The 27,551-nt window shown below is 42.4% G+C and overlaps 1 protein-coding gene and 1 pseudogene across 1 annotated transcript; one reads left to right on the top strand and one right to left on the bottom strand.

Annotated features, from left to right (window-relative positions):
• The window catches only part of LOC117536006, a 56,177-nt pseudogene extending 55,939 nt beyond the window's left edge, over positions 1-238 (top strand).
• LOC117536008 (metalloproteinase inhibitor 3-like) lies at positions 24-19,545 on the bottom strand. The gene is made up of 5 exons (XM_034200713.1): positions 19,356-19,545; positions 9,120-9,213; positions 7,559-7,659; positions 5,656-5,777; positions 24-2,402 (listed from the first exon to the last, which is right to left on the bottom strand). The coding sequence occupies exons 1-5, from the start codon at positions 19,480-19,482 to the stop codon at positions 2,205-2,207; spliced, it is 642 nt and encodes a 213-aa protein (XP_034056604.1). The 5' UTR covers positions 19,483-19,545; the 3' UTR covers positions 24-2,204.
• Between the last annotated feature and the right edge of the window lie 8,006 nt (positions 19,546-27,551).

Raw genomic sequence — 27,551 nt, 5'->3', positions numbered from 1 at the left:
CATAAATCACCATAAACCTCCTGTAGACAGATTTTCATTAAATCTTTATTATAAAAATATAAAACACAGAAATTAAGTCAAACACTTCTATAACCCCTACAAGGAACTCCCCTCACACACACTTCAGGAATCAGACTGTACACAGCTTCCTTGATTGGATTCTTTTTTAAACTTGACCAAGTGTTTCTGTGTTAAGCAGACAGTACATTTACACAAACATGAACCACAGAAAAAGTGACACAGAAACGCCACAGCTGGAGAAAGAGCTTTGTAAATAAAAAGACAGAAAGGACATGTTTTGTACAAAATAAAATCTCTACTGATACGCGACTCGAAGGTCAGTAATTATTAACTTCTGTTGTAATGTCTTAAAACTAAATGACACGTAATCCGGACTCGTGTAATGTTGCGTACTCAAGCCAAAGAGTCATCATCGAGAGGAGGCAGACGGAAGGAAAAGTATTCAGCAGTTCTGTGTAGAAAACTTTGAGCAAGAGAAAGTTACAAAAATAAGATAGATTTAGGGTTGTCTTTTTAATAATTTAGAGAAACGTGTCAATATTTGACTTTAGTTCCAGATACAATCTTCCTCCTCTGATGTGATCCGACCTTAGCTTTAGTTCCCAGAGGTGGTTTAAATACTGTTTCACATGAAAGACACATTTTTGGAATGGAGATGGATAAATAAATACAAAGTTTTTACATTTTAGGAAATTGTTGTTTTACTTTGTTTCTGGAAGATGCACGCTTCTATAAGCTTCTAACGTGTGTGTTAAACATGAACCTCCAGCTCCAACGAGATGGCTAGTTTAGCTTATGACTAAGCTAAACTCATTTAACTTGAATCAGAAAAGCGAAAAAGCATATTTCCCAACATTTAGAAAAACGCTTTTGAAAACTTGGTCAAAGCCACAGTGCATTAGCGATGTAATACTTTGTGTTAGTGATGAAGGGCTGTGACAAATCTGTGTCTGTTAATGGAATGGATTGAAGGTACGGCACTGGGAAAAAACAGGTGAAAAAAACAAATGTAGTGGACAACATTGTTACTATCATTTATATATATATATATATATATATATATATATATATATATATATATATATATAATGTCAATTTGAAATAGTTAAATACAAAAGATTGAATATACACATACAAAATATCTCTGAACTTGGCTTTTCATTGGACGAGGAGTACCACTCTTAGATCGAGCTAACAGACAGGAGTACCGTGAGTACCAGACTATAGCCTGGTCCCTCATTCTGGGGGGTGCGCAGGCTGCGATGGTTGTCACAATGTAGTTTTGATCAGTTATTATATATTTGTTTCTTTTTATGCAGATGATATCACATCATTTCTGTGTAATCTAATAAACATATAAATAAATGAATTATACAGGTTTCAGATGCGTTTATAGCTCATTTCTGTAGCTTATGTTATATACAGCAAAAAATAAAATATCACCATCTCGGCCAGAAGTGAGCATCTCTCTGCGTTGGCACTATAACAGAGCATTTATTTTAGCGTCTCTCTGATATTCAACAGTGCTCAACAGTACAGGGTTGTTTGTGATATAACTGCAAAATGAGTTACATTTCAAACATTCAGGTCAGCAGAGATTCTATAATCCTTAAAGACACATGTTACAGTTAACACTGAACATAATTGATACATGTATACTTCACTGTAAAACAATACCATTTTCAAAGAAAATGCAATAATTTGAGGACGAAATAAGAGGTATAACATTCAGAGGTCATACCTTACATTGGCACTCCATCTACAGTGTTGGATGTGTGGAACACCGTCCATCTAACTGTAGCAAGTAGCAACAATGTCATTTGACATAGTGATCATTGGCTACCAGGTTAGCAGAAGGCTAACACAGCTCACCTATTAACATCAATGCTATTGGTATTGAAACTTCAAATTGTATACGTGTCACTGCTTGTTGTTTAATCCTGAGGATCCAATAAAGGTTGATCACTTTCAAGGACAGTTCGATTTGTGTTTGGAAAGTTGATAGTTCAACAGGGCGATGTGCACAACAAAAAAGGTATCGTTTTCTGTCAGAAGTGCTACAAAACAGGCACTGCAATGGATTTACTCTTTTCTCTTTTTTGCCCCTTTAAAAGAGGCTGTCACCTGGGATTGGTCGGAGTCAGGGAGTCAGTGGTTTGGGCAGGGTGCGTTGGGGTCAGGGTTCAGGGGTCAGTGGCGTTGATTGCGGTTTTGTCGCGTGAAGTCATGCCCCGGTACCAGCTGCAGTAGCCCTCCTTCTGCTGGATGCAGGCATAGTGCCGGGACTGGTAGCCCGGATAGCCGAAGTGGGACAGCATGTCTGTCCATAGGCACTCATTCTTAGAGGTCACGAAGCAGGGCAGGTAGTGGCAGGGCTTAATCTACAGGGACAGAAGCAAAACCAAGGATGTAGCCATGAAGCAGGAAACCAAAGGTGACTACAGTTATATACCTTACCTGACTGTAATAGTATAAACTAATATGTTTTGAATCAAAAACTCTTGCTCATTTCTTTTTTGGTATGTCTCAATAATGCTTCATTCTTAAAAGAATCTGAAGTTAGGTTATATTTACACTAAAGATTAAGCAAGAGCCACCAGTCAGTTAGCTTAGCTAGCATAAAGAATGGAAACATGAAGAAGCAGAAGGTCGCTCCATTTTACAAAAAATCACATGTATCACCTCTAGACTAACATACTGTAGTGTATTTTGGTTGTATTTTGTTTGTTCACACATGTGCTCGTTGTTGTCATTTTTAAGAGCTGGATATAACTTAGCTAGCTGTTTACTACTGCCTGATGGCTAATGCTAACGTAAGCTAATGGTATCATGACTCAAATGTAGCATACAGATTTGAGAGTGGTTTCAATAAATTGTTCTAAATCTTGCCAAGAAAGAGAATAAGAATACTTTTACAAAAAAAGGACATTCCTGCTTAACTATTGAACTAAGTAACATGTTAAAGCTAGCAATAATTGCTAGTAGCATATAACTTGTCGACAACAGTATGACGTATGAGCCTGGAAGGAAGTAATTGAGTATATGATTCGGTTGTAATATAAAAGTGTAACATATTCAGAGGCCATGTCTCAATTCAGGGGCTGCACCCTTTGGAGTACGCAGCCTACGCAGTCCACGGAGGACCCAGCCCATGTAAACCGGGTAGGCTGGACCGTGCAGCCTACGAAATGAGACGTTCTAGCCAGGGCCGCCTTAATGCACGGGCTGACCTGGGCTGAAGCCCAGGGGCCTACGGAGATTGGGGCCCTATCATGAGCCAATAAAAAAAAAAAAAAGAATTCAAATATTTTTTAAATAAACAAAGTCTTGGCTTTCAGAATATGAAACTTGTATTTCCAAAATCCCACGATAAATACATTTTTGAAGCTTGTAAAGGGAAGAAGACAGCTCTCCCTCGCCACTCTGCTGTTCTGCTGTTCCCCTCCCTCCGCTGAAATTATGAATGTAAGACGACCGGACAAATACATGAGGGAGGCCCGATACGTCACTCATCTGGAGGAGAGGACCAGACGCGCGTGGAGCAGAGTGGAGAAGTGCGATCACAGAGCCTGCCGAGGCTATAAATGACTTTGATTTGTTGTTTAAATAGGGGGCCTACAAAACAAAAACAATCAGCCCCAGGGCCTGATGGCAGGTTAAGGCGGGCTTGGTTCTAGCCTATGGAGTGCTTCGTCTTTACGTCACGTGATACGCGCTGTTCGGTTGCGCTGCTCCAGCAGCCTGCTAGCAAATTAGCTTACAAGCTAACTCAGCTGAAAAGGATCCAGAAACTTTACTTTTACCTTTAACCATTTTTTGGAGATCACCGACGGCGATGAAATAAAGAGGACCATGGCCAGGTAAATAAGACTGTTCCTTTAGCCCCAGTAATGTTACATTAGTAATCAAGTAAATGATATATAGCTGATGTAATTTAATCATATTATTTCATATTTAAAATAAGTCTTAATTTTTCTGTACTAATAAAACAATGTTTTTTTAAATGAACAAAAGCATGTTGTATAGATTGATTCTTAACAATATTAGTGTTCTAATCTTAATAGCTGTGATCATAACAGTTTATTCTCCTTCTTCCCCTAAACCAACCCAGATGATGTCCCACTGACCCAAGGTCAGCACCTCCAGGTCCAGCAGCACCGTGACCCCCCCCGCTCTGCTGAAATACACAATTAAACATTTTCTATGACCTATTTTTTGTATTAATAAAATTAAACTGAAGACAGTGTAATGACCTAGAGATATCCTAGTATTCCACTGCTTATGTACACATGTTGTAAATATTGGTTACATTTTTAACAATTACTATTTTAATTTCGGTTGAATTTCTTTCTTGCGGCGGAAGTGACGTATGCGGTCTACAAATGCAGCCTCCGAAGGGTGCAGCCCCTGAATTGAGACACGGCCACAGGGTGTAGCATCCAGAACATGTAGTCCTATCATTGCTCTTTTCCTTTCAGTCATTTGCTGCAGCACTTTAATAGATAAAAAACTAAATGCAAAACCAGTAAGTGTGCCCTGGCATATTCATGGCTTTGTGCTGTGAAATGTGAACGAATGTCAGCCATCTTCGTGAAGCAGTGATGTATTTGTAGTTTCGTAATGATTCAATTAGATTTTACTGAGCGCCTTTCATGCGTCACAGCTCCAGGTGCTCGCACAAAAAGCAGCTTCACGGTTGAATATACAGCGTGAATTGACAGGAAGAGTCACTTGTCTACTCAAAGAGGTGATGAACGGAACATTTTGTTTAATGACTGCATGTAGCTGCACTTATATTAATCTGAATGAGTAAATTCAATTAGCAAGATAGAGGGCACTTTTCCCATTCTGGGTGTTTTTGTTATTCATCCCGAGAGTGTGTCCTCAGTGGTTCAGAGACGTTGTTTTAATGATGTGTGGAGAATAATGCTCTAACCGGTACGCCACACTTCCTGGCTTCCAGTGCAGTAAATCAGCATTTGTGGAGGAATGCAGAGCGCGTTTAATAAGTGTGATGATGTTTACGCCTGCCTGTGCTTACTGACTGAAGTGTCAGCTGATCGAAGGCGTTCTCTGGATGCCTCTGGGCTGCTGCCATTTACGCTCTGAGCACAGTTCACAGGCGTAGCTCAACTGGGAACAAATAGGTCTCTTTCCTAATCCACTTATACTGATAGGGGTGGATGGTGTTAGCAGATGTCCAGGACACGGCTGTACAGTAGGACTCCGCGGCTGGTTGGCAGCTGCACAGCGACGGGCTACGGTACCATTACAACTGATTCCCAGAGCTGTTATTTAATTACTTCCAGTGATTTTGAAAAAACTAGTTTTCTCTCTTTTTACATTTCTAAGAATCTATGATGTGGAATGTTGGTTCATAACTTAGTCCCAGTAACAACAGCCATGTCGATATGAAGGTCGTTTTAAGTAGAAGTAAATGATTGTTGCAATGTAGCTGATAATGAGCCTGAATTGGTTTGACCCTTCACATGTTGGGTACTTCAGTAACTTTTTTGGGCTTCATAGATCAACCCAGTTTTTAATTTGACATGTAGGAGCAGTACATTTTCCTCCTGCCTCCTCTTCCCTCATCTTTTGTGTCCTTTGCTGGTGAGGTTGCTGCTCTCCACTCACCCTGCAGTTGCACCCCAGCTGATAGCGGTGGTTGATGCCTTTCTTCTGGGCCAATGAGAGGCGCTCCCACCGCTCGTTGAAGTTGCACAGCCCTGTGTAGACCTTTCCATCGTACACTCGGCCTGAGGAGGAAAAGATGGAGGGAATTGATCAACAGCGTGTTGATTTCATGCAACAAATAAGATATTTCAGTTTGGACTAAAGTGGAAAACCATCCGACCAGATTTCGAAGCTTGAATAAACGTTATTAATCTCATCTCATTTGCAGTCATTTAATCAAAGTTGGTATCATATTGCTGGTATCTCATTGTGTTATTCGCCTAACTTCATAATCCTCTGTCTGTAACACAAGATAATATAAACATACTGCCTCAAGCAATCCAACTTGTTTATCTATGGTAAGACAATCTGACACAGTAAGCCGGCATTAAACCAACACCCCTATTTCTGAATATCAAAAGGTCAGCAGACTTCTATTTTTAGCGCTGCACCGTTTGCAGCTTACCGGCCCTTTGGACAGGTGCACGGCGCTGAATGCTCAGAACATCAGGATTGGTCACTTATGTCTCCTTCACTGTGTTGTCACCACGTGGGAATTTGAGAGCTCACAAGTATGTGCACCCCCCGCAGCCTCCCCCCCCCGAACCAGTGAATCCCTGCACTGGGATTACTGGAGTCACTTGCAGGCTTATTACATTGTGTTGAGTGTGTGACATGCTCTGAAAATACTAATCAGGGCCGGAGCACTCAGGCTCCATCAAAGGAGAGCCAGGCCCTTTAAATTGGCTGTTATGCAGTCATGATCGTATGCAAGAACTTAATATAGACGCCTTGAGAGCAGCGAAAGACGTCAGTGATGTCACTCGCAACCGGGCTGGGTAAACATAGCCCTCGCTGCCTGGCAACGCCGTCTCCTTCACATGCACTATGGGGTGCAGTTACTTTATTTACAGGTCGGGACTTAGCGACAGTTATACGTCAAGCACCGCAGGGTCCAAAGTAAACTGCACCTCTGTTGGAAATAGCAACTCATAAAAGCTTGTGCTGCAAAACGCCAGTCGCTTCCTGCTAGCTGTTAATTACAAGTTCTAAGAGAGGAAACGCTTTCTGCCGTGCCTGGCCAGAGAAGTTAAAGGATTTTTTTTTTTTAAAGGGCCCCAGCTTTGCCGGCCTTAACAGTGCCAAAAAGTAGGTTATAAATAGTGGGAAAGATTGTGTCACAGGACAAATGAAGAAGCCATTTGAGGAGGACAGGAGTGAGGGACAGGAGTGCTGTGGGAAAGACTCTGGAATGCATCTGAACAACAGCAATCACCTGACAGAAAGGTTTTCATTCATATTCAATTTGAATTGAATACAAATATGAATCATCAATTTAAATAAACACATCTGTGGGAAAATATTATTTTGTACTTAATAAGCTTTTCTCAGAACTGTTGACCATATTCCTATATAAAGGGACTTTTAGGGGCACTTGCGATAAGAAAGTCAGTACTATCTTGTATTTTCTTGGTTTTTCAAACATAAGTACAACTGAACACTTTAGAAAATAGTGTGACACTGCTTTTTTTCATCTATTTTACCCTCAAAGGGACTTAAACCTACACAGTCATTATTGTGTTGTATTGAAGACAACTTTGATACTAAAGATTGAGACCATAGGCAGGTAACAATTAAGTTTGAAGTAGCCTTATTTTCTGATAGATTTTAATTCAATCAGACTACAATCGAAGTCTCTCCCTGCTAGCTGTATGAAGGAAAGCAGGTTAAGGGCACAGCATTTGATTTACTTCGGACCATAGGTAAAGCTCCAAACACTGGATCCATCATTTCCCATAATGCAATTTGAAATGATCTCCCTTCCAACATTGACTCTTGACATGGTGTCAGTCGCTCAGCTCACCTGTGATCAGGTACTGGTACTTGTTGATGTCAAACTTCACTCCGCACAGACCCTCCGAGGCGTCTGTGTAGATGTGCTGCACGTGCTGGACCTTTTCAATCCTTTGTACATCTACAAGACACGAAAAACAAAGTTGACGTTAAAACCGGAACTAAAAGTGCAATGATGTACCCTTCACCCTGGCACTACACCCCCCCCTGCACTCATATATATATATATATAAAAAATCAGGAATGAAACCAGTACAGGGGCTTTATCAGATGACATTCCTTAAGGAATGCCTCCTGGGATGAGGAGTATTAGGCTCTGCCCTTAACTTAATCATAGATAACATGATTATGCTGTGTAATGTGCTTTGACTTTGATGCTGTTTCTGCAAGGGCATCGTTAAAGTGGGGACCTCAGCTCCTTCTATTTACCCCAGGTATGCAGAGCCAATCGTCAGAGTTCAATCTGAGACCTGTTATGTTTCCTTCAGTGTAATTTATTTGTCCGGGAACAACAGGAAATCCTTGTTTAGACGCGTCGCTCCCAGAAAAAGCAGAACAAACTGTTACTAAAGCCTCCAACTGTAGAGGTTTCAGGCTTAGGGCGATTAGTTTCATAGGATTTGTTGACATTTGGAGGGAATCACATTCTATTATAGCCCACAAGGAAAACCTCTGTTTGCAGTATAAACCAGCAGACTGTAATACAAATAAATAACCCAAGAGGTGCAAAGGTCACATTTAATTCCTGAGGATAATCCTTACAGTGATGATTGGTGTGCTTCACCAACAAGAGGCCACTTAATGCTTTTGTACGAGCTGGGATTGTAGCGACGCAGTGCACAGCTCTATTGAAATGTTTACACTGGGAGCGAGCAGTTTGGTGGAGCTGTAATGCCTGTAAGCTGCTAATCCTCCGGCCTGGCTCCTCTCTGAGCAGCAGGCCAATGTGAGCATCTGTCAGAAATATGCAGCGTTATGTAAGAATACAGAGGAAGTGAAGTGCGGGCTTTCCCACTAAGTATCCCAAGCTGCTTTTCAGCTATCAAACAGCGGCTGAGGGGGCGGGCAGAAAGTCTTTCTAAAGAGTTCCTGCCACATCCAGTGTATGGCATTGGACGTGCCTGTGCTTTTACATAGGGGAGTGTTGTTAAATGGAAGAAATATAGCTTTTTTAGTTCAAGTCAATAGTGTTATCGCCTAGTGGTTACAATCAGAAATTATCAAATGTTACTCTACGGCCTAGTTTAATAGGAAGTGCATTTAACTGACTATGTTGCTAAGTTCAAGTTCAAGAATTGATAGAAGTCTCTGGCTCATCTAAAGACTAGAAGCATGATTTCTTGTTACTCCCCTGAACAAAGCCAGCAAGACTGCTTCCCCTCCTTCTGGTCTTTAAGTATGTTAGGCTAACATGAAACGCTAACAATACTGGCTCATGTTAAACTAGCATACATGAAACTGGTATCAGTCTCCTCAAGTTATTCTTGGCAAGAAAGGGGGCAGGTGTGTTTGCCAAAACGTCCTAGTGTTCCTTTAAAGCAGACAGTTTTCAGTGTGAGGTTTATCAGCACAGACCACTCACCTTCATCTGCTTGACCGTGTAGCGCATTGTTCCAAAATGTCCATCTCTCAGGAGCTTCTTGCCCACCACTTTAGCTCGAATCACTGTGAAGAGAGGAGAGAGACAGGTCAATGACTTTGAACTGAACTGAACAAACTGTCACATTTCTCCAACATTTAACTATGAGCCTTCCTACCGAATCCATCAAATAGCACAGCCTCGGCCAGTAGGAGGCCTTAGCAGTCCCATTTTCAATACCATTTCAGGGCCGGTTGGCACCACAGTTAATCCGTTTATCTGATTTTATGCATTGCTGCAGTTTGCCAAGGAAGGCCACTGGGGGAAAAACTACGGGGACGTTTGATACAGGTATTAGAGGAAGAAGAGGCATTGTCCCTGTACCAAGGATTCATTATTACTGCTGGGGTTGAAGATTGTCCAGATGACTCTTTTCTAAAAAAGGTAGAACTTGTACCAATCACTTACAAACGTTTGGGATGTTGGCTTTGTTTGTGTAGTTGTAATATTCAGATCATAAAGGGCAAAATGTGACTCCTATCAGCTTGTTTACGGATTAACAACACCAGTCATATGAGGTAAAAAGCTGCAGCGTGTCTCCTCTGTTTCCTTCTGTTTTGGGAGCAGGGCTTGGAAAAGATCTTATCTGAGTGCAGGTCCCTCATGTTGACGTCGGCGAGGTGAAACTGCTCAGTGGGGACTTTGATTTGTTTACTTTAACTCATGTTGGTGTAAGGGTGCTTATTGTGGGAGGCCAGGGAGCTGGGAGTGTAGAAATGAGGGATATTCGGAGCCGGTGAATAGAGTCTAGGCAGAGCTGCGGGTCAGCTGTCAGTCTCTGTTCACCTGCTGCACACCGCCCACCAGCCGCAGACACAACTAACACTCGCCTTGTTTGTTATCTTCTCCCGCTGGAATGTCTTCAACACATTCTTTAGGGGCTCACATTCACACAAAAAAATTGAGAAGCCTTTCATTATTTTTCTGGAGGAAAAAATGAGGCATGTGGAATGCTCTGTTTGGTATGTGATTTTGTAACTCTCCTACTTCCAGGCAAGTGGAAATGGGCACAAAAACTTAAACAGGAAGCAGTTACAGCATGGCCACCCAAAAGTGGTGACCTCCAACTTATTTTGGTCATGAAGACCACCGATTGAACCAAGCGTTTATTTAAACACCCAGTAAAGCTTATTTTAAACCAATCCAAGTACTGTGGGCAATCCACAAGCTTTCCAATACAAATACACAGGACTCTTTTAGGTTCATTTTTATTTAGAGGTACTATATGGGATTTTCAGAAACGTAGTATTATTATTGACGTGAGTAGCTGTTGAGTGAACTGCAGTCAGTCTTCTGTTGCACGCTCTGTGGATGAGGGTAGTTTGTTGCATTTAGTGTGCTGCCTTTTTAAGCTAACATTAGCTGGTATTGCTCACTGTAGGTGCTATAGATGAGCTGAATAGATGTACTCAATACACAGGAATCAGTTCACAGGCTTGCCGTAGGTTAAGGAATGTCTGAAATTTGAAGTTCATTCAAATCTGTACATTGTAAATACAAAACTATTAATACAGCAAATGTAATTACTAGGGGTGCACCGAATGGGAAATTCTTGGCCGAAACCGATACCGAAAATAGGAAACAGTTGGCCGAAAACCGAATGCCGAAAGGCCGAAAATGATTAATAGAAATATATATATATATAATGTATACATTTTTTACCAATGTTGTTCAGCTACCTGATTATGGAAATAGACATGATTATGGCAAAACTTAAATAATAATCACTATTATGGGTCCATAAAACATTTATTCAGCACTTTTGAATGCATACAGTACATTTATATATGTCATGTATTATTGCTAAAAAACATTATATCGCAGTCTTAGTGTCGCCAACTCGTTTCTAATATGCAAAGACAACAAATGCGTCTATGATGTATTTTTCGATCAGACGAGATCTCTCTCCCGTCTGTGTGCGAGGGGGCGGGGCAGTTTACACACACGCAGCTGCTACATGCAGCGGAGCACACTGCGGAGATGGCGGAGAGAACGCGCTCCGAGGTGTGGTTAAACGTTACCCGTCTCGATGTGGAGAATGCTTGTTACCATAACTGCAATAAGAGTTTAGCACCGGGTTCGACCGTCTTTCTAGCAGCTCTGTAGCCTCATCCACGAGTAACGTTTCCACGTCAGGTGTTATGTATGCTAGCAGCAACACACGGAGTTAACTACATGATACAAACATGGGTTAATGATTAGAGGAAACTGAGTTATTTAGTTTGTTAAAATTTCAGCTATTCTGTTTACAGTCTGTCATCAGATTATTTAATACGATTTGTTAAAGGCTCAGGGCAATCTCGATGACAAAGGTCAATGTCCCCCCCCCCTTGTGAGCCAGCCCGGAGCATGGTCGCCGCGTCTTTATTACGTCATCACAACAACACGTTAGGTTACCAACGTAAGCCTGTTCTGACATTCAGTGATATTTTTCTCTAAAACCCTTTCGGCCGAAAGCCGAAAGGGCCTTTTTAACCATTTTCGGCCGATAATTTTCGGTGGCCGGATATTCGGTGCATCCCTAGTAATTACTTTACGTAATTTGCTCTGTTTGAGGAATGTTTCTTCTGAGCATGCATGAAAGTACATGCTCAGTGCTATTTATTTTAAAGTTGTCTATAGGCGCTTTCACACCAGAGTACTTTTCCCCGTACTTTTCCCTTTTTGTTCCGATAGTTCCTGGGATTTTGCGTTCACACCAAAAAGATCTCGAACTAGAACTTAGTTAATGAGAACCTTTTCACCCCCTTTATAGTCCCTGTTAGACTATAAGAGAGCAGGTACTTCCCTGGGGAGAAAAAGGTTCCAATTTCTGATTGGCTGGGCGAATTGCAAACCGGCCCCTTAAAACTCTGAAAAGTTTTGTGAAGCCGCCATTGTATTTGCTGGCAATAGCATTAGCATTAAGGCCCTGACACACCTACCCGATTTTGGGAGTCAGAGGCCGTCAGAGGCCGTCAGAGGCAGTCGGGCATTCACGGCGCCCTACTCAGGTTGGTCGTTGCTTTACGGCACATTTTCACACCTCCCGCGGCCGATTCAACATGTTGAATCGGCCAAAGAAATCACTCTGATTGGCTGTTGCCTCTTTTGAATGACGAATACACACTACCGCTGCCTGCTGGTAAGGACAGTTATTGCCACTCGTCGACTGAAGTCTTTGCGGTGTGTTCGTAGGTGGCATAGCCGTTCGTAGGCGGCATAGCCGACGCGGGCGACGTAGCAGACGTAAAAGTCGGGACGCCTTCGGTACGCATTCTTTGGTCTCAGGTTGGTGTGTAGCGGCCTTTAGCATTAGCCCAGCACACAAACGGAGAGAGAATAACTTATGGCAACACAAAAACAAACATCGGAGCGGTGGAGATGAGGAGGTGTCGGCGTTCTGGCTATTTACTCGGAAGGCTTCAGTAGAAGCTGCTGGGAGTCCCAGTCCCCAACTCCGGGGACTTCGGGTGGCAGTATACGCCGTGAAGTGGTTTGCGGCCTGCCAGTAAACCCAAAGCAGAAGAAGAAGAAGTGACGTCAGCGGCTTCATTTGCCTAATCCTTCCCCAGGAACTTATTCCGGTGTGAACGCGATCTGTACTTAGTTCATGAGAACTAAAGAGTTCTCATGAACTAAGTACTGGGAACTAAGTACGGCAAAGTACTTGGTGTGAAAGCGCCTTATGACAAATAAATGGATCAGATACATTTTCAGGGCTCTGTGCGGCAGTACTTGGATGCTTTAGGCTGTTAGCATGCAAACATTAGCTAATTGGCACTGACAAACTACATGGGTTAGGGTTAGGGTAACCTAACCCTGGATACAGTGACATTTTGTGCAGTGACAAATTGGGATTCCACCTGTTAGCTTGCCACCCATGGCGGGCACTGCAAGTGAACAGAGCGTCAATTCAAGGATGTACCCAACGGTAAACGGTGCTTTGGAATATACACCTTACCAACATACAACCATCAAATGTAAAGTTGAACATTCTGTCAAGAGCATATAGGTGATTGTTTTTCACCTTTTGTCATCTTAAGAATTAATAGCACAAACAAGTCATTTCTGAGCTCTTGGACAAGAACAAGGTGGAAAACACCTGATCTGTTAATCTGTCAACTTGTTTTTAATATGAACCCAACAGACCTCTGCTAAATGTATCCAAATGCAGTTTGACATACTTTTGCCACTGCAATTACAGGGAAAGCAGGGCACAATTACAGAGGAATGTGCAGATATAACAGGAAGCCTCTCTTAAATACACTGCTGCTGTTATTTCCAACCATCACCCCAAAACCTAGTTTCTTCCTCTGCCCTGACCTCAAAAGCAACCCTCAGAAGAAACGAGTGTTCCTGTTTGAAGGGCCACGGGTCAATTTATTTGACCCGAGTACATCCAGATAGGTTCCCTCTTGTTGGACAGCAGCCAGTAATAGCTGGTGCTGGTGTGTGGAGGGCCTCAGCTGCTCCAGACAGAGGATTTGTATCATTCCCCTGCACTGACCCCTGACCTCCTCTCAATTCAGAGGTTATTTTTACATCCCATTACAGAGCTGCCTGTTCATGTCAAGAGTCGATGTTAAGAGTGTTTATTTAACCCATAACTAGTCTCACATCATCATCATCAATATACTATGCAGACAAACGTTTCTACCTCCCAAATGTTTATTTTCCACCTGAACATGTTCATTTGTCTGCATACAGTGCCTCATAAGGATATACAGCACACTGAACTCATACTGACCCCACTGTTTGTTCTAAACACGAAAAAAACATTGATGAGTTCTACCTGCTGTAATGACAGATGCTTCATAATATTGTTGATTGATAATGTTGACATGCAGCATGTTTCTAAAAAAAGTTGTGGATTGTACCTGGTGCCGTTATACTTTTTTAGTACAACCTCAGTTAAGGTACTAAGCCGATACAGGACATCAAAACACCGCGGACCACTGATTGTTCAGAGAAAATCCCAGCGTTTTTAAACAGCTAACTGTCATCCAGCGGTTGCATTTTTTTTAATTCATTCGACCTGGAATTTTTTTTAAATATAATTTGGCACCTACACCATACACTACGCCTTACAATTGACAAAGTGCAGTTATTCCTCTATTGGTCGCCGACGAGTAATGGTTAATATGGTGAATATGGCATGATATCAAGCAGCTGAAGTAGTAGCATTATATTGGTTTACATAATTGGCAGTGGCACGATTAAGACTATTTATTACGTACTAATATTTTGCACATAATAATGGCTAATAATTCAGACTTTAATAGTCTATTTGATATATCTATCGTCTCTCTGTACTTTAATGAAAAAATCTCCCTCCCTCTTACTTTGCTTAACGTGAAGAATTACAGGCCTGTATTTTCTGTAGAGGATCTGACATACATTTCCAAGAGTGGGAGGCTTTTCGTGATAAGAGAGTTAACAAGAAGAAGTAAATCCATGTTTCACTCAGGATCTCTCGCCTAAAGCAGGGGATTACACAAGCGTGATTGCGAATGCTAAATCTTAAGGTGAGCATGTAATTTAGCGCAACATTCATTTCAGCCTACGAACAATGTGGCAAACTGCGGGCTCGACAAGAATAAGGTTACTCATTCATGTGTGTGTGTGAGGAAGAGAAAGCAGAGAGGCGCAGGGCGGGTGACGCTGAGCTTAGTATGCACAAAGTGCTCCAAGGAGTGTGGGAGGAAGAGGAATTCTCAAGACGACACCACCACGCTCAAAAATAAACACTGAAACAGAAATCCTGCATGGTCTACTTACTGGTTAGTAAAATGCAAAGGCAGCCTCTGAAGTACACGCTTTCATCCCTGCCTCTGATACGACTTCCAGTTTTAACAAGGCGACAAACGCTCTAAGCAACAGGTCATTTTAATCGATTTTTGATTGTATTCAAATTGAATTACAACGAAGCCATGGTTCCAAAAGAGCCTAACAGATTGCCTGGTGTTATCCCAGCATGCTCCTTTGGTTCCTGCTTTTCATATCCGTCTCTTTTTATCTTTGTAACTCACTCACTTGCCATGTGTCTCTGCTCAATGACAATCCCATATTAGTTCAATCAATACTTGGAATATCAGTTTTACAGCTTTATTTGTAAGAGTCTGACTTTGTTTTTCAGTTACAAGCCATCGTTGATAAAAGTTGACATTCTAGTGAGAAATAATTGTTGAACTTTCTCGGCGAAATTACTCAGTGCTCCTTTTACAAGTGACGAAGGCGAATAAAGTTGGATGGTGGTGCAATAGTAGCTGTATCGTAGTGTGTGCTAGGCTGATGTCCATGGCCCCTGTGCTGGCCTCCTCTTTAAAATAGTGGACCCCCAAGAGGCTGGTCATCAGTGAAGGGAGGGACGGAGTGGACATTCGATACGCCTGGCTCATGGACAAACATCTGAGGCTTGCACATAATCCAAAACCTTTGATATCTCATCGTATTTTAGCTCACTTTTGGGAAAACTACTGAAATGTGATCAGTGACATAATGCATCTCATTACAGCTGCATTAGCTCACCTGTCACCTGTTGACCTGCATATTTGGGGTTGGGGGAAAGCTGACAGAAAGAGTGGTGATTTAACTAAATGCTACTCATTAGCAGCAGGAGGAGGTGTGTTGGTACCAGGAGAGCGCCTGGCACATCAGTCCAAAGCTGCTCTGCTGCACAAAGCTGCTCTATGCTGCACAAAACACCCACGGCAGGGCGGGATCCGTTTCTCACATATCAACCTAATCCTCAGCAACTGACCTGGTTTGCGGTGCGAGCATGTAAAGGTTGGCTCTGTCACCCCCAGTGCTTGGGAACCAGCGTCCTTACAGAACCATATTAAATCTCAGGGCCAGAGTTCACTGCCGGGCCTCTAATCTTGCTGTTTGAGGGCATTGGAAAAACAAGCACTGCTGATATCTCCTTGTGAATGGACTGCTTTAACCCAACCGCCCAATAGCAACCAACTCAGTCCCTAGTCAAAGAAGGAAGCTGGGGCATTGGCAGGACATGGCTCATTTACATCTCTTAAATACCACCATCAAATTGAAATGAAAGCAATACACAATTGCCAAAATACCAAACCTTTAAAGAAGTGTGAAAGAGATTTGAACTCAACTTCAGGTATTAGATTGAGAACATTCAGGCCTGTCTTCTTTGGTGTAGACGGTGAGAATAACCGTGTTTCTCCCTCACTGCATTAACATTTCAAACCCATACTCTTGTTGTTATCTGGACTTGACTATGATACATGTGAAAGTGCAGGTGATATAAATAAATGTCAAATTGAAGAATGGACCAAAATTGAAGGATGACTTTGTGACATTTGATAACATGAATAAAAGTGCTATTCTATAGTGCTGAATGCCTGTTTTTAACACATTTTGACTTTATGGCATATTTAATAAGGACATTTTAAATACTATAGTCCAGGAATAAGTACATTTGACCCAGAATAATGAAGGAACAAGCCGTGACTGCAGCATCCAACCAGTGTTTCAGAAGTATACTCGTCAGCTGCACAGCGACAGGTTAGGCTCAGGATCGGCTCTGTTTGTGTTTACAACAGCCATCTCTGCACCTACTGACCAATAGAAACGCACAGTACATGGGCTACAGGCGGCGGGATGTTTATAGCAGGTGATAATGAATTACGACATACAATAACAACCTGAAGCTTACTGTGCTACAGACAAAGCAATACTCAACACTGCCAGGGTAATAAGCTAGCCTTATCCAATTGAAATGCAGGTTACTAATTGCTTATCATTATACAATAACGCAAATGCAACACATTCTGTGAATTAAGAATGAACAAATGAAATGCATACACAAAGTTTCCACCAAGTGCGAACAAACAACTACAATCACAAGAGTTATCGCTCTGTAGGAGTTCTTATGGGATCTCTGATTCATTGATGTATTAGTCGACAATGAAAGAGTAGCCTTATATTAAAGGCTGATATTTGGAGTAACCGGACATAACAATGTATCGGAGTGTTGAGCGAACATTGGTAAATTGTAGCATCTGCGGATAGTCCTTATATATAATGCACAACAGCATAATGACCAACAAGTTATGGGAGGTGAAGCCTTCTCTAGCCTCCATTACCTGCGCCTGCTCATAGATATCAGATGATGGGTTCCTTCAAAGCACAAGCCAAGCCAGGACGTTGGGAATGGGATTTGTGGGGCTCACAGCTGATCACTGCCGCCATTGAAGTCAGTCCCAGCGGATGCCAACACCAAAGCTATCTGAAGATCTGCAGGACTGTGAAAGCATCACATGAGTGTTTGTGGTTGCTTCTTTTTCACTTTCTCCAGCCGGGCGCCTCCTCCCTCACAAGACTCTACGGAGAATTCACCAAAGAATCAATGTGATCTCCCGCCTACCTCAGATCTAAAAGAAGTGACTTCCACCAACGTGAAACACTCTGGTTGTGTCCTCCATATTTGGAGAAGCCTCATTTTCTCGGCTGCATTTGAGGAGCCTTTGGAACACGAAACCCTTGCAGTGTGCTGACGATGTACACAGTACTGAGTGAACAGGACACAGCAAATGAAACAGTATTTTAAAGCCACGCTAAAGCCTAGATGTGAAGTATTTATTGGAATACACCAACAGGTGATCAGTTAGGTAGAGAAAAGCTGTTGGATCTCATGGGAAGGGAGCTAGAGAGTTTAGAAATATGCTGTATTAGAGGTTGTTATTTATTATTTCACCTATCTATAACATACAAGGTCATAATTAATAGAGTAGTCCAAACGGGTCTTTTCCCACCAAGAGTTGGATGAGAAGACTGATATCACTTTGAAGCTGTAGCCTGTTAGCTTAGCTTAGCACAAAGAGAGGAAACAGTGGTGGTACAACATCAATAGTACATGTTATTGTATCATTAGCAGTGTCACCTCTATTGGTGACAGGCAGTATAGTGCACCATCATTAAAAATGATGTGTCTGTGTGTGTGTGTGTGTGTGTGTGTGTGTGTGTGTGTGTGTGTGTGTGTGTGTGTGTGTGTGGGTGTGTGTGTGTGTGTGTGTGTGTAGGGGCATTGCTGCAATAACTAGGACTTCCCTTGTAGCGTGTAAGACGACACTAGGCAAACACATGTTCTACACACTCTGTGTATTCAGTTTAGACTGAGAGATTATTCTTGATTATACAGTATGTCAGTGTTTCTTAAAATGATATGTAACCAAAATATCAGCTGCACTCAACAAGACTGTCAGCTTCTGTCTTTGCACATGTGAAGAAATCCTCTGACCCCTATCCCCCCTGACACTCTGATCCACACTGTGGAAACTCTCACCCCAAAGACTCTCCCTCCCTGCAGATCACATAATCCTGAGCTTCTAAAAACAGAGGCCAGGCTAATACAGATCCCAAGTTCATATTATTGTGGGGAGTCAGGGAACGCATAACCAGGCAGTAAAACAAGCTATGTAACCCCCCCCCCCCCCCCCCCCCCCCTTCTCGTGGCTGTTTGTGTACCAGAGGCCGAGCATATCTGAGTTACAACCGTGCGCTGGCTGACAGACATGCCAGTGCTGTATGCTCATAAATAAGCACTACCTGAATCAACTACCATGACTTATCATCAACAATGTAAACCACTTCTTCCTGTAGCTTGAACATATATATGACAACATTAATGTGGGTCATTTTTTAGGAAAAAAAGTGTTTGGCTACTATTGCATTAGTTTAACAGCCATCACTGTTAGTTACATCTCCGGACCAGAGTCATTCACTGACTAGAAGCTACACGCATAAGTGAGTTATTCAATTAAACAGAAGTGGAAGAAGTACTCAGATTGTGTACTTAAGTAGCAAAACATGAAAACACTCATGTACAGTAGTATTTAGTAGTATAGTAACTGTTACTTTTCAACAATACAATTAAATAATAACTATTTTAGAAATGTGTTCTGAAAATAACAGAAGAAGTACTGGTGTAAACATTTAAGTTAAAGTAAAAGGTAGTTAAATAATGTCACTGTAGATCTTACTAGCAAGTTTCCTGTATACTCATCCAGTAAACAGATCAGAATCAGAATACCTTTATTAGTCCCGCAGGTCAGACCACTTTTATTCTAACACATGCTTCCAAACATCACCCCGCTGAGCCCCAGCAGTCCCCGGCCCCGGACAGCGGACCCCCCGGACAGCGGACCGGACCCTCACTCACCTATGTCGGCGCTGCAGAAGGCGTCCTGCGGGTGCGTCATGGCGCAGGAACAGGCCTCTGTGAGCGGGCTCCCCTGCAAGCTGAGCAGCAGCAGCAGGCCGAGCAGCGGCTGGGTCCCTGAACGCATCCTGAATCTGTCTTGTGTGTGTGCTGAACACTGTGGTCCTGCTGTGTGTATGTCCGGCTCTGCTCTGAGTTCTGTGTGATCATGCACAGTGCGCGCTCTACATATAGCGCGCGGAGAGCCAGACACGCCCCCTTCCCACCTCTGCAGCTCGCGGGCGGGGCAGCCAATCAGCGAACGGTGATGCCATCAGACAGCAGACACGATGACATACTGGAACTTTAGACTGACACAACAAATGATAGAGAACAATTAAATAATCAGACGGGTTTAAAGCATGTTCAAACCATGCGAGGCTGAGAGGTAGATGGAGGCAGTTATTCTAGTTGTTTGAGATTGAGCTAACTTTAAATACACATGGAAAATTATTAAGTTGGCATACAAAAATAGATTTTTTTAAAGATATAGATAACAAATATAGGCCACAAAATAGAACAAAATAACAAAATGTTCAAGTACATGAAAAATTACCTTTTTGCCTGTAATATCCTGCCTTAATGTCCTGGCTGCTCATTTAATAACTATTGTACTAGTTTGTTGTTTGCTCTTGTGCGTAGTGAATACTAAAGAAGACCATTGTCTCTGTGTTAGTTGATTATTTTGTTGAATTCTGTTGAGTATTAAACAATTGCGTGAGTGTGAGGGTATTCAAATAAATTGATCAGTAAGTCAGAGATGTGCAACTATATTTAACTTTTTATTTTATTTTATTTTTTTATAAATTATTATGGGAAGTGCCCTTTTTCTCACTTGAGCTCCCGCCCCCAAAAATGTCTGTTCACGTCCCTAGATAGATAGATAGATAGATAGATAGATAGATAGATAGATAGATAGATAGATAGATAGATAGATAGATAGATAGATAGATAGATAGATAGATAGATAGATAGATAGATAGATAGATAGATAGATAGATAGATAGATAGAATAGATAGATAGATAGATAGATAGATAGATAGATATATAGATAGATAGATAGATAGATAGATAGATAGATAGATAGATAGATAGATAGAGAGATAGATAGAGAGATAGATAGATAGATAGATAGATAGATAGATAGATAGAGAGATAGAGAGATAGATATATAGAGAGATAGATATAGATAGAGAGATAGATATATAGAGAGATATATAGATAGAGAGATAGATAGAGAGATAGATATATATAGAGATAGATAGAGAGATATATATAGAGATAGATAGAGAGATAGATAGATATATAGATAGAGATATAGAGAGATATATAGATAGAGAGATAGATAGAGAGATAGATATATATAGAGATAGATAGAGAGATAGATATATAGAGAGATAGATAGATAGATAGATAGATATATAGAGAGATAGATAGAGAGAGATATATATAGAGATAGATATATAGATAGAGAGATATGAATGATACATCTTCACAATAAAGAAGCAGCATTTATAATGTGACTTCCAAATAAATCCAGATGAGATCTCTGTTGCTGCCATACCTCATTTATTTGTAATTAGCCGCTGAAACATTTTCCCTATGACTAAAATACAAATGAATACTAAATATAGCAGCTTTATTGTTTCATTTTATCAACAAAATGTTCATCTTTCTCACTTCTCACCCACTTAGTCATCCTGCCCCCTCCTCCTGACGCCTCCTTCAGTCTGCTGCAATCGAAGGCAACAGAGAACTAATCAGTAACAACAGCTGTGAAGGCAATGAAAGCTTCTGTTTCATGTATGTTTTATTTGTAGTTAACCATCAAAGCAAGATGTTTCAGTGCTACCTGTGGCTGTTTCCCTGCAGGCAGCACCTTGTGATGACACTAACAGGATATATTGTTTTAGACCAGAATAATTCACAGGAAGTCCTGAATGGTTTCACAGTTTCCATTCACCTTCATCCCATGACTCACATCAGGAATTAAACACGCACTATGATTATTTTCTTTGGCCCTGCAAAGCAAATGTGTAAACCTTCATAACCATTGAAGTCCAGTTAAATCAGAAGTGAGGTCTGAGCACAGAGCAGCTGTGGTTACACATTGATAATGCCGCTCAGACATGATTCCAGCCTGATGTCTTAGCCAACAGTTTGGTCACATTCCTCGGTTAGACGCGGGACAGTATGCGTAGCAGGTGGATTTACATGATGTGCCCAAAAGAGGCGATGAATACTGAAAGAATCACAGGAAGTCACGGTGGGAGGGGAGTGATTCATGTGGGTAATATGTCAAATGACTTCACTCATGGAGGTAAAACAGCCCTGCATTCCTATCATATATCCTAAAGATAACAAGTGGGCAAAGAGAAGGAAACAGACCGAATAAGGGAAAACATTAATGCATTCATATATTTTAAAGAGACGTCCATCTTTACATTTGAGCGTAATAACATCCAGTGTATAACTCAGTTACAAACCCTTTTCATGCTCTGTGATCATGTGGGGGTGAGCTTGTTGACAGATGGTAGACTGGTCTGTCAGCTATACTGTATGTCCCTCACAGGGTGGAGGTGTGGGGGGGAGTGTAGGCTCACAAAATGAGGAGAAGTCACTCACCTGGTGTGAACCCTGCATCTGTACTGTGAGGACTGGACCTCTGATATAGTTGTTTTGTTGTCAAATGTCAATAACTAATGTACTCCAAGTAACTAAATGTAATTCTAAATGGCCTCAGATTAAATACAGATGTTGTAATATGTGGTATTATCTCCTGCGGTGAAGAGCTCAAGTTGCTCCAGTTTGTACTCTCTGTAATGTCCCCTGAAAGCAACAGGCGGGACCTGTCCTCTGCTTCCTGCCAGCCCCCCCTAAAGAGAGCCACACACTGAAGCAGAAGTTTACGAGGCAGGTGATATAAGGTGGCTTTAAAAATAAATGCAAACCAAAGAGCAGCACTTCATCACTAAATATCTCTTGGAAATTAGCAAGTTAAATCATGATTTATAGTGTGAACAAGTACATGAATGTGAGCTCTCCTGAGAGAGTGCACAGTTGAATAGAGAGTTCCAGTTAAACGCTGTGTGGGATCAGTGTGTTCCTGCCTCCCAGCCGTCCTCACATGATGGTTCAAAGCCCAGAGATAGATGAGGCTTCCTCTGAGTCAGCCAACAACAAGGTCACTACACACAGGTGGACACTCTTGTTGACAATAAGGAAGGACATATTTAAAAAGCTGTTATTGTAGTGGCCCAATACTTTTGGGGAAATACACTAAATGTAACCTTAAGTTGATGGGAGATAGAATACATTGTACCTAACCAAAGAAGGGTTTTTCATTCATTGACTCGATGTGTTCAAGTACCCTAGTCTCAATAAGTGTTTTGTGTGTATGGTGGCCGACAGGTGCAGATGTGCAACATGGCCCAAAACATCTCCATTAGGGGGATATGCTTTGCAGCTTAAAGGTCCCACGTCATGCTTTTCCGGTTATTACCCGTCCCCTTGTGTGTTATGAAGGTTTTTCTGCATGTAACCGGTCTGCAGAGTCACAAACCCTCAAAGTACACCCTGTAGCGAGTAAAACTCTAACACAGAAAATACCTGTCTATGCTGCCCCAGAACGTCTCGTTGGACATTTTTATTTTTCCATTTTTTTCTTCCTGAGTATGGTGACGTAACCATACCCAGGTCCAAATGAACCAATCCGTGGAGCTCCTCACACACACACACACACACTAACTTAGCCTTATCTTTTCTCAGCTGCGGCTCCGCGGATTTCTCACAGCCAGGCTGAGAGTGTGTGTGTGTGTGTATGTGTGCCCAGGCTGAGCTCAGGCTGAGTTTCGCAGTGTCTCGCTGTCTCGCAGACCCCACGCAGCAACCAGGAAACGACCCCAGTAATCCAGCTCACACTGTCCGCTCCTCGAGCCTCAAAGGGCGGAGCAGCGAGCCCCGCAACGTCCCGCAAACACGGCACCCAGACCCCACGCAGCATTCTCATCTGTTTGTCATTACTGGTGTCATTTTCTGGTTGCTAACAAACGCCATTGTAAAACATAATCACTGATGTTCCGCTGTAACCGTGGTGGACTCATCAGAACAGAGTGGACGAGCTGACCAATCAGAGCACAGTGGGCTCATAAGGAGGGGGGGGGGCAGGAGCTCCAACAAGCCGTGTAGGACAGAGAGTGAATACACAGACTATACAGAGATGCTGTATGAGAAACATTACATTACATGTCACTTGTTAGACGCTTTTATCCAAAGCGACTTACATACATTCAATATTGTGGGCAATTCCCACAGGAACAATTTTGGGTGAAGTGTCTTGTCCAAGGACACAGCGGAACGTTGACTGCAGCGGGATTCAAACCTGTGCCCCCGTGTTCCGAAGATCAGCTCACTCACCACTGAGCCACAACCTCCCCGTAACCAATGTGAGTTTGGAACAGTGAACAATGTAAATCTATTCTAGTAGACCTCAACAATGGAATTATGACCAGTAGAAATGGCCATGTCATGGGACCTTTAAGAAACGATACAAAAATAAAACCCTTTGTAGTGTCCCTGTTTCTGTTGTGTTAGGACCTTCTTGCAGCGTTTCGTTAGTGCAGCGCTTTTAGTGCACTGTGAAGATGGTTCTTCATGTGTTTTGGCACATTTGTGTTTTTACATTTGCATCCTTTCTGAAGCTGCATCAGTTTCTCCTAATGGAAATGTTTTTCCTTTGCACCTGTCGCACATCTTGCAGTTGTTCTCCTGTCTATTTGGATACTCATTACTCAGGTGTGGAGCATGTCACACTTTTTCTGTGTGATCTTGTCCCATGTTATGTTGTGTTTTATTATTATTTGCTGCTGTAGGTGAGGCCACACACTGTGTTTTTATTAACCTCGAACAAGCCCTACAGCGTCACAATAAAAGCTAAAATACATGGCCTTTTTTTTATTATTTCTAGTACAATAAAGGCTTTTTATAATTTCCTTCCTCTTCATTGTTTGTTGTCACATTTTGGAGTGCTGTAATGAGCCTCCTGTTTGTCCAGTGTTAACGTTTTCTTAGAGCTCTCAACACATCTTCGTTCTGTACATGTAGGTATACAGAGCAAACTGTTTGATCCTTTTCCTTAGGTTAGTGTGGCTTCATATTGTCAGTTTACCAATCAAATCATGGGGCCACTCATATGCAAAAGTGAGTGCTCCAGTTTAACTTTACTGTCAGAAATGGGACACGATAAAACGGAAGAGTCTCCAGAAAATTCAGGTTATGTGTGTCTCTCACAACTTGTGACTTTAGCAGGACCCTGTGGAAATGATGTCTCCAAACTAGGCCAACATACTGTAAGCATAAAGCAGTGCAAAGTGCATTTCATCTGAAAAAGTCCAATTATAGAAAAAAGGCATGATTTGAGGTTGGGACAGCTTTGTGTACCGGAAGTCTGCCGGGCCTGCGTGGATCTGACAAAAGAGAACAGAGGAGTGACTCAGAGGAAATACCTTTCATTCAACTGACAAGCCGCTAAATACACACAGGAAGAGGAGAAACTTTAAAAGATAGCACCCGCCGGGGGGGGGGCCGGTCAGCGTCCAGCTGACTCACCCGCTGCAGTTAAGTGGGACGGACAGGATGACCCCCGTTCTGTGAGGAGGACGGCCAGTGGGAGTCGTGTCACAGGAGGAGGGTTGTAATTGGATGTTTTCCTATATGCAAATAGTGTGACCTTAATACTCGGGTCGTGAGGAGGATTCGGGATCTGGTGGGTCGGTGACGGATCTTTCTCCAACTTCTTGGGTGGCGGAGTGTGGGAGAGAAACTCCCTCTGGAGGGAACACAAGGATGTTAGCCTTTGCAGACAATTTACATGCACCAACACCCCACAGAGCCTCTTTGAATAAGCCATACCATTACATGTCACTTGTTAGACGCTTTTATCCAAAGCGACTTACATTCAGTACTGTGGGCAATCCCCACAGGAGCAATTTGGGGTGAAGTGTCTCAGGGACACAACGACATGCTTACTGCAGTGAGGTTTGAATCTGTGCTCCCCTGATCCCAACACCAAGGCTCTATCCACTGCGCCACACACCTCCATTCTTATTTCTACAAACAGAATGTATTTGAATATGTATTGGTGCTGTGGAAACCAGTACGTGTTCAGTCTGCGATGGAAGATAAACCTCCTGCTGTCCTGATGTTAATAGGGAGGCTTGTTTTTGAGTGGCACATGGGTCCACTCTCAGTGAGGGAGCAGCGAGCCGATTGGCCGATGCAGAGTGCTCCCTGCTGGAGTGTATGGTTTAACCATGTCCTGAATGTAGGAAGGACCTGATCCCTTCACAGCATGGTAGGCCAGAACAGGGTCTTAAAGCGGATTCAGGCAGCCACTGGCAGCCAGGGAGGAGAGCGGAGGAGATCATGTACTATTTAGTGTTTGGACTGACATGATATTAGATAGCCTTGGCTTTTATTTGTGCTTTTATCTGAACAATGGAGGCTGAATAGTTGGAAGTGCGCTCAAAGCCCAGTATCTGTAGCTGTCAGTACAATGAGATACTGGCTGTGTGACTGGCATGCTGGTCCTCCCAGAGGAGTAGGACGTGAGATACGGAGGCCTAGTGGCTCTTTCAGTAGCCGCTCAGTCTTTCCACTCCGCTGAACACTGCAATAGATGCTCAACGCTTTCTAACTCCAGCACTGCTGTCATCCGATGTGGAGTTAAGAGATCAGAGTAGGAAAACATGGCCGTGACCCCTGATCCCCCTCACAATGGGACTCCCCCTGCAATAAAATATGATGAACGTTCAGTAACTTCCTACTCCGGCTGGCCAAACGCAGCCGCAGCGCTCCGTGCTCAGACAGGGTCCCCTTTTGTTCCTGCTGGACATATCTGGAGTGTGTGTGGTCAGGAATCCCCACAAAATGACTACGTTGTATTACGGCATGAAACACCAAGCCGTAGAGACGGGCATATGGCAGCATGGAAATAGCTGTGAGGAATTCCTTTAGGTTGAGGGAATGCCTAAACTGGTCTGACACTGAGTGCAGTAAAAACAAAGTGCTTCAGTCTTATAACGCTTGTATACTGCAAACTAGGTCATCCACTGTACCTTCATTCAGGTATTTTCAATTAAAATACAGCTGTTAAAGTTTGAATTACATGAATTCCCTGGGGTGACGTGAATAAATAAAGAGTGATAATGTGTTAATATGTGGGCCCTTGACTCACATATAAATGACGTCAGGAGCCAAAGTAAAAAATACAGAACTGTATTCCCCCCCCCACAAAAGAACATGGAAAAGAGATATACACATATTGTCATGTAGAAAATGTGACACATTATAACAATCAAAGTTTAGCATATTCAAAGAGCCAGAACCCCACCAAGGCCATGCCCTATAATGCAATGTTGAATAAAGTGAAAAATAATTTGTGTATCTGCTCCACATTACCAGGCCAGGAGTCAGCCCTAATCCTGCTGGCCAATAAACGAACCGAACTGAAACAGAACCTCTTGTACAAACTAAACAAACGTGACTTTTTCAGTACAATATCAACTTTGATATGAAACTGCTCTGAACTACTGACATAAAGATATGTTTAATGACTCTGATATAAGAGGTGTTGCTCTCATATCATGCTCTGCACCTCTCAGCTCCCAGGAGAGGTGAAGTGAAGTGAAAAGAGCGGTACTATAACTGCACAGCACCAAGAGGCCAACGGTGGTGAATCTAGTGGAGCCTTTTCTAGCTCCAGCCACTATCCTTCACGAGTACAAAACAAAATAAAGTTGATAAGAGGGTAACTGTTAATAACATTGGGAATGCAGTATTTACAGTAAAGCGCTCTAAGACAGATTGAAACTGAAAGCAATATCTGTTCATCAGATAACCACTTAAACTGTTTTGAGTTCAAAGTGTGTTTACCCGTACTGCTCCTCTATAAACCAGTGTGTTATTCCTTTTAAGTATAATAGCGTGCCCGTTTGCCTCAAATAGAGTTCATTAGGTAGACACAGTTAATCATTCCACTGTAAAAAACGGTGTTTCCCAGAAACCTGAGCAGCAGGGGACGGTGTGTGGGAGGACGACAGAGAGAGTTCATTTCGGGAAGATGGTCGAGGGAGAACCAGTGAGTCAGCAGCAGGTCA

Source organism: Gymnodraco acuticeps, unplaced genomic scaffold, assembly GCF_902827175.1.
Source record: "Gymnodraco acuticeps unplaced genomic scaffold, fGymAcu1.1, whole genome shotgun sequence".
In the NCBI taxonomy this organism is placed as follows: domain Eukaryota; kingdom Metazoa; phylum Chordata; class Actinopteri; order Perciformes; family Bathydraconidae; genus Gymnodraco; species Gymnodraco acuticeps.
The sequence above is the reverse complement of the archived record's forward strand: the minus strand, read 5'-3'. Positions and strand labels throughout refer to the sequence as shown.

Coding starts and splice junctions, on each gene's coding strand:
- LOC117536008 (XM_034200713.1), bottom strand. CDS start 19,482: ATGCGTTCAGGGACCCAGCCGCTGCTCGGCCTGCTGCTGCTGCTCAGC. Junction 9,214..19,355: donor CTTCTGCAGCGCCGACATAG/GTGAGTGAGGGT, acceptor CTCTCTTCACAG/TGATTCGAGCTAAAGTGGTG. Junction 7,660..9,119: donor CAGATGAAGGTGAGTGGTCT/GTGCTGATAAAC, acceptor AGATGTACAAAG/GATTGAAAAGGTCCAGCACG.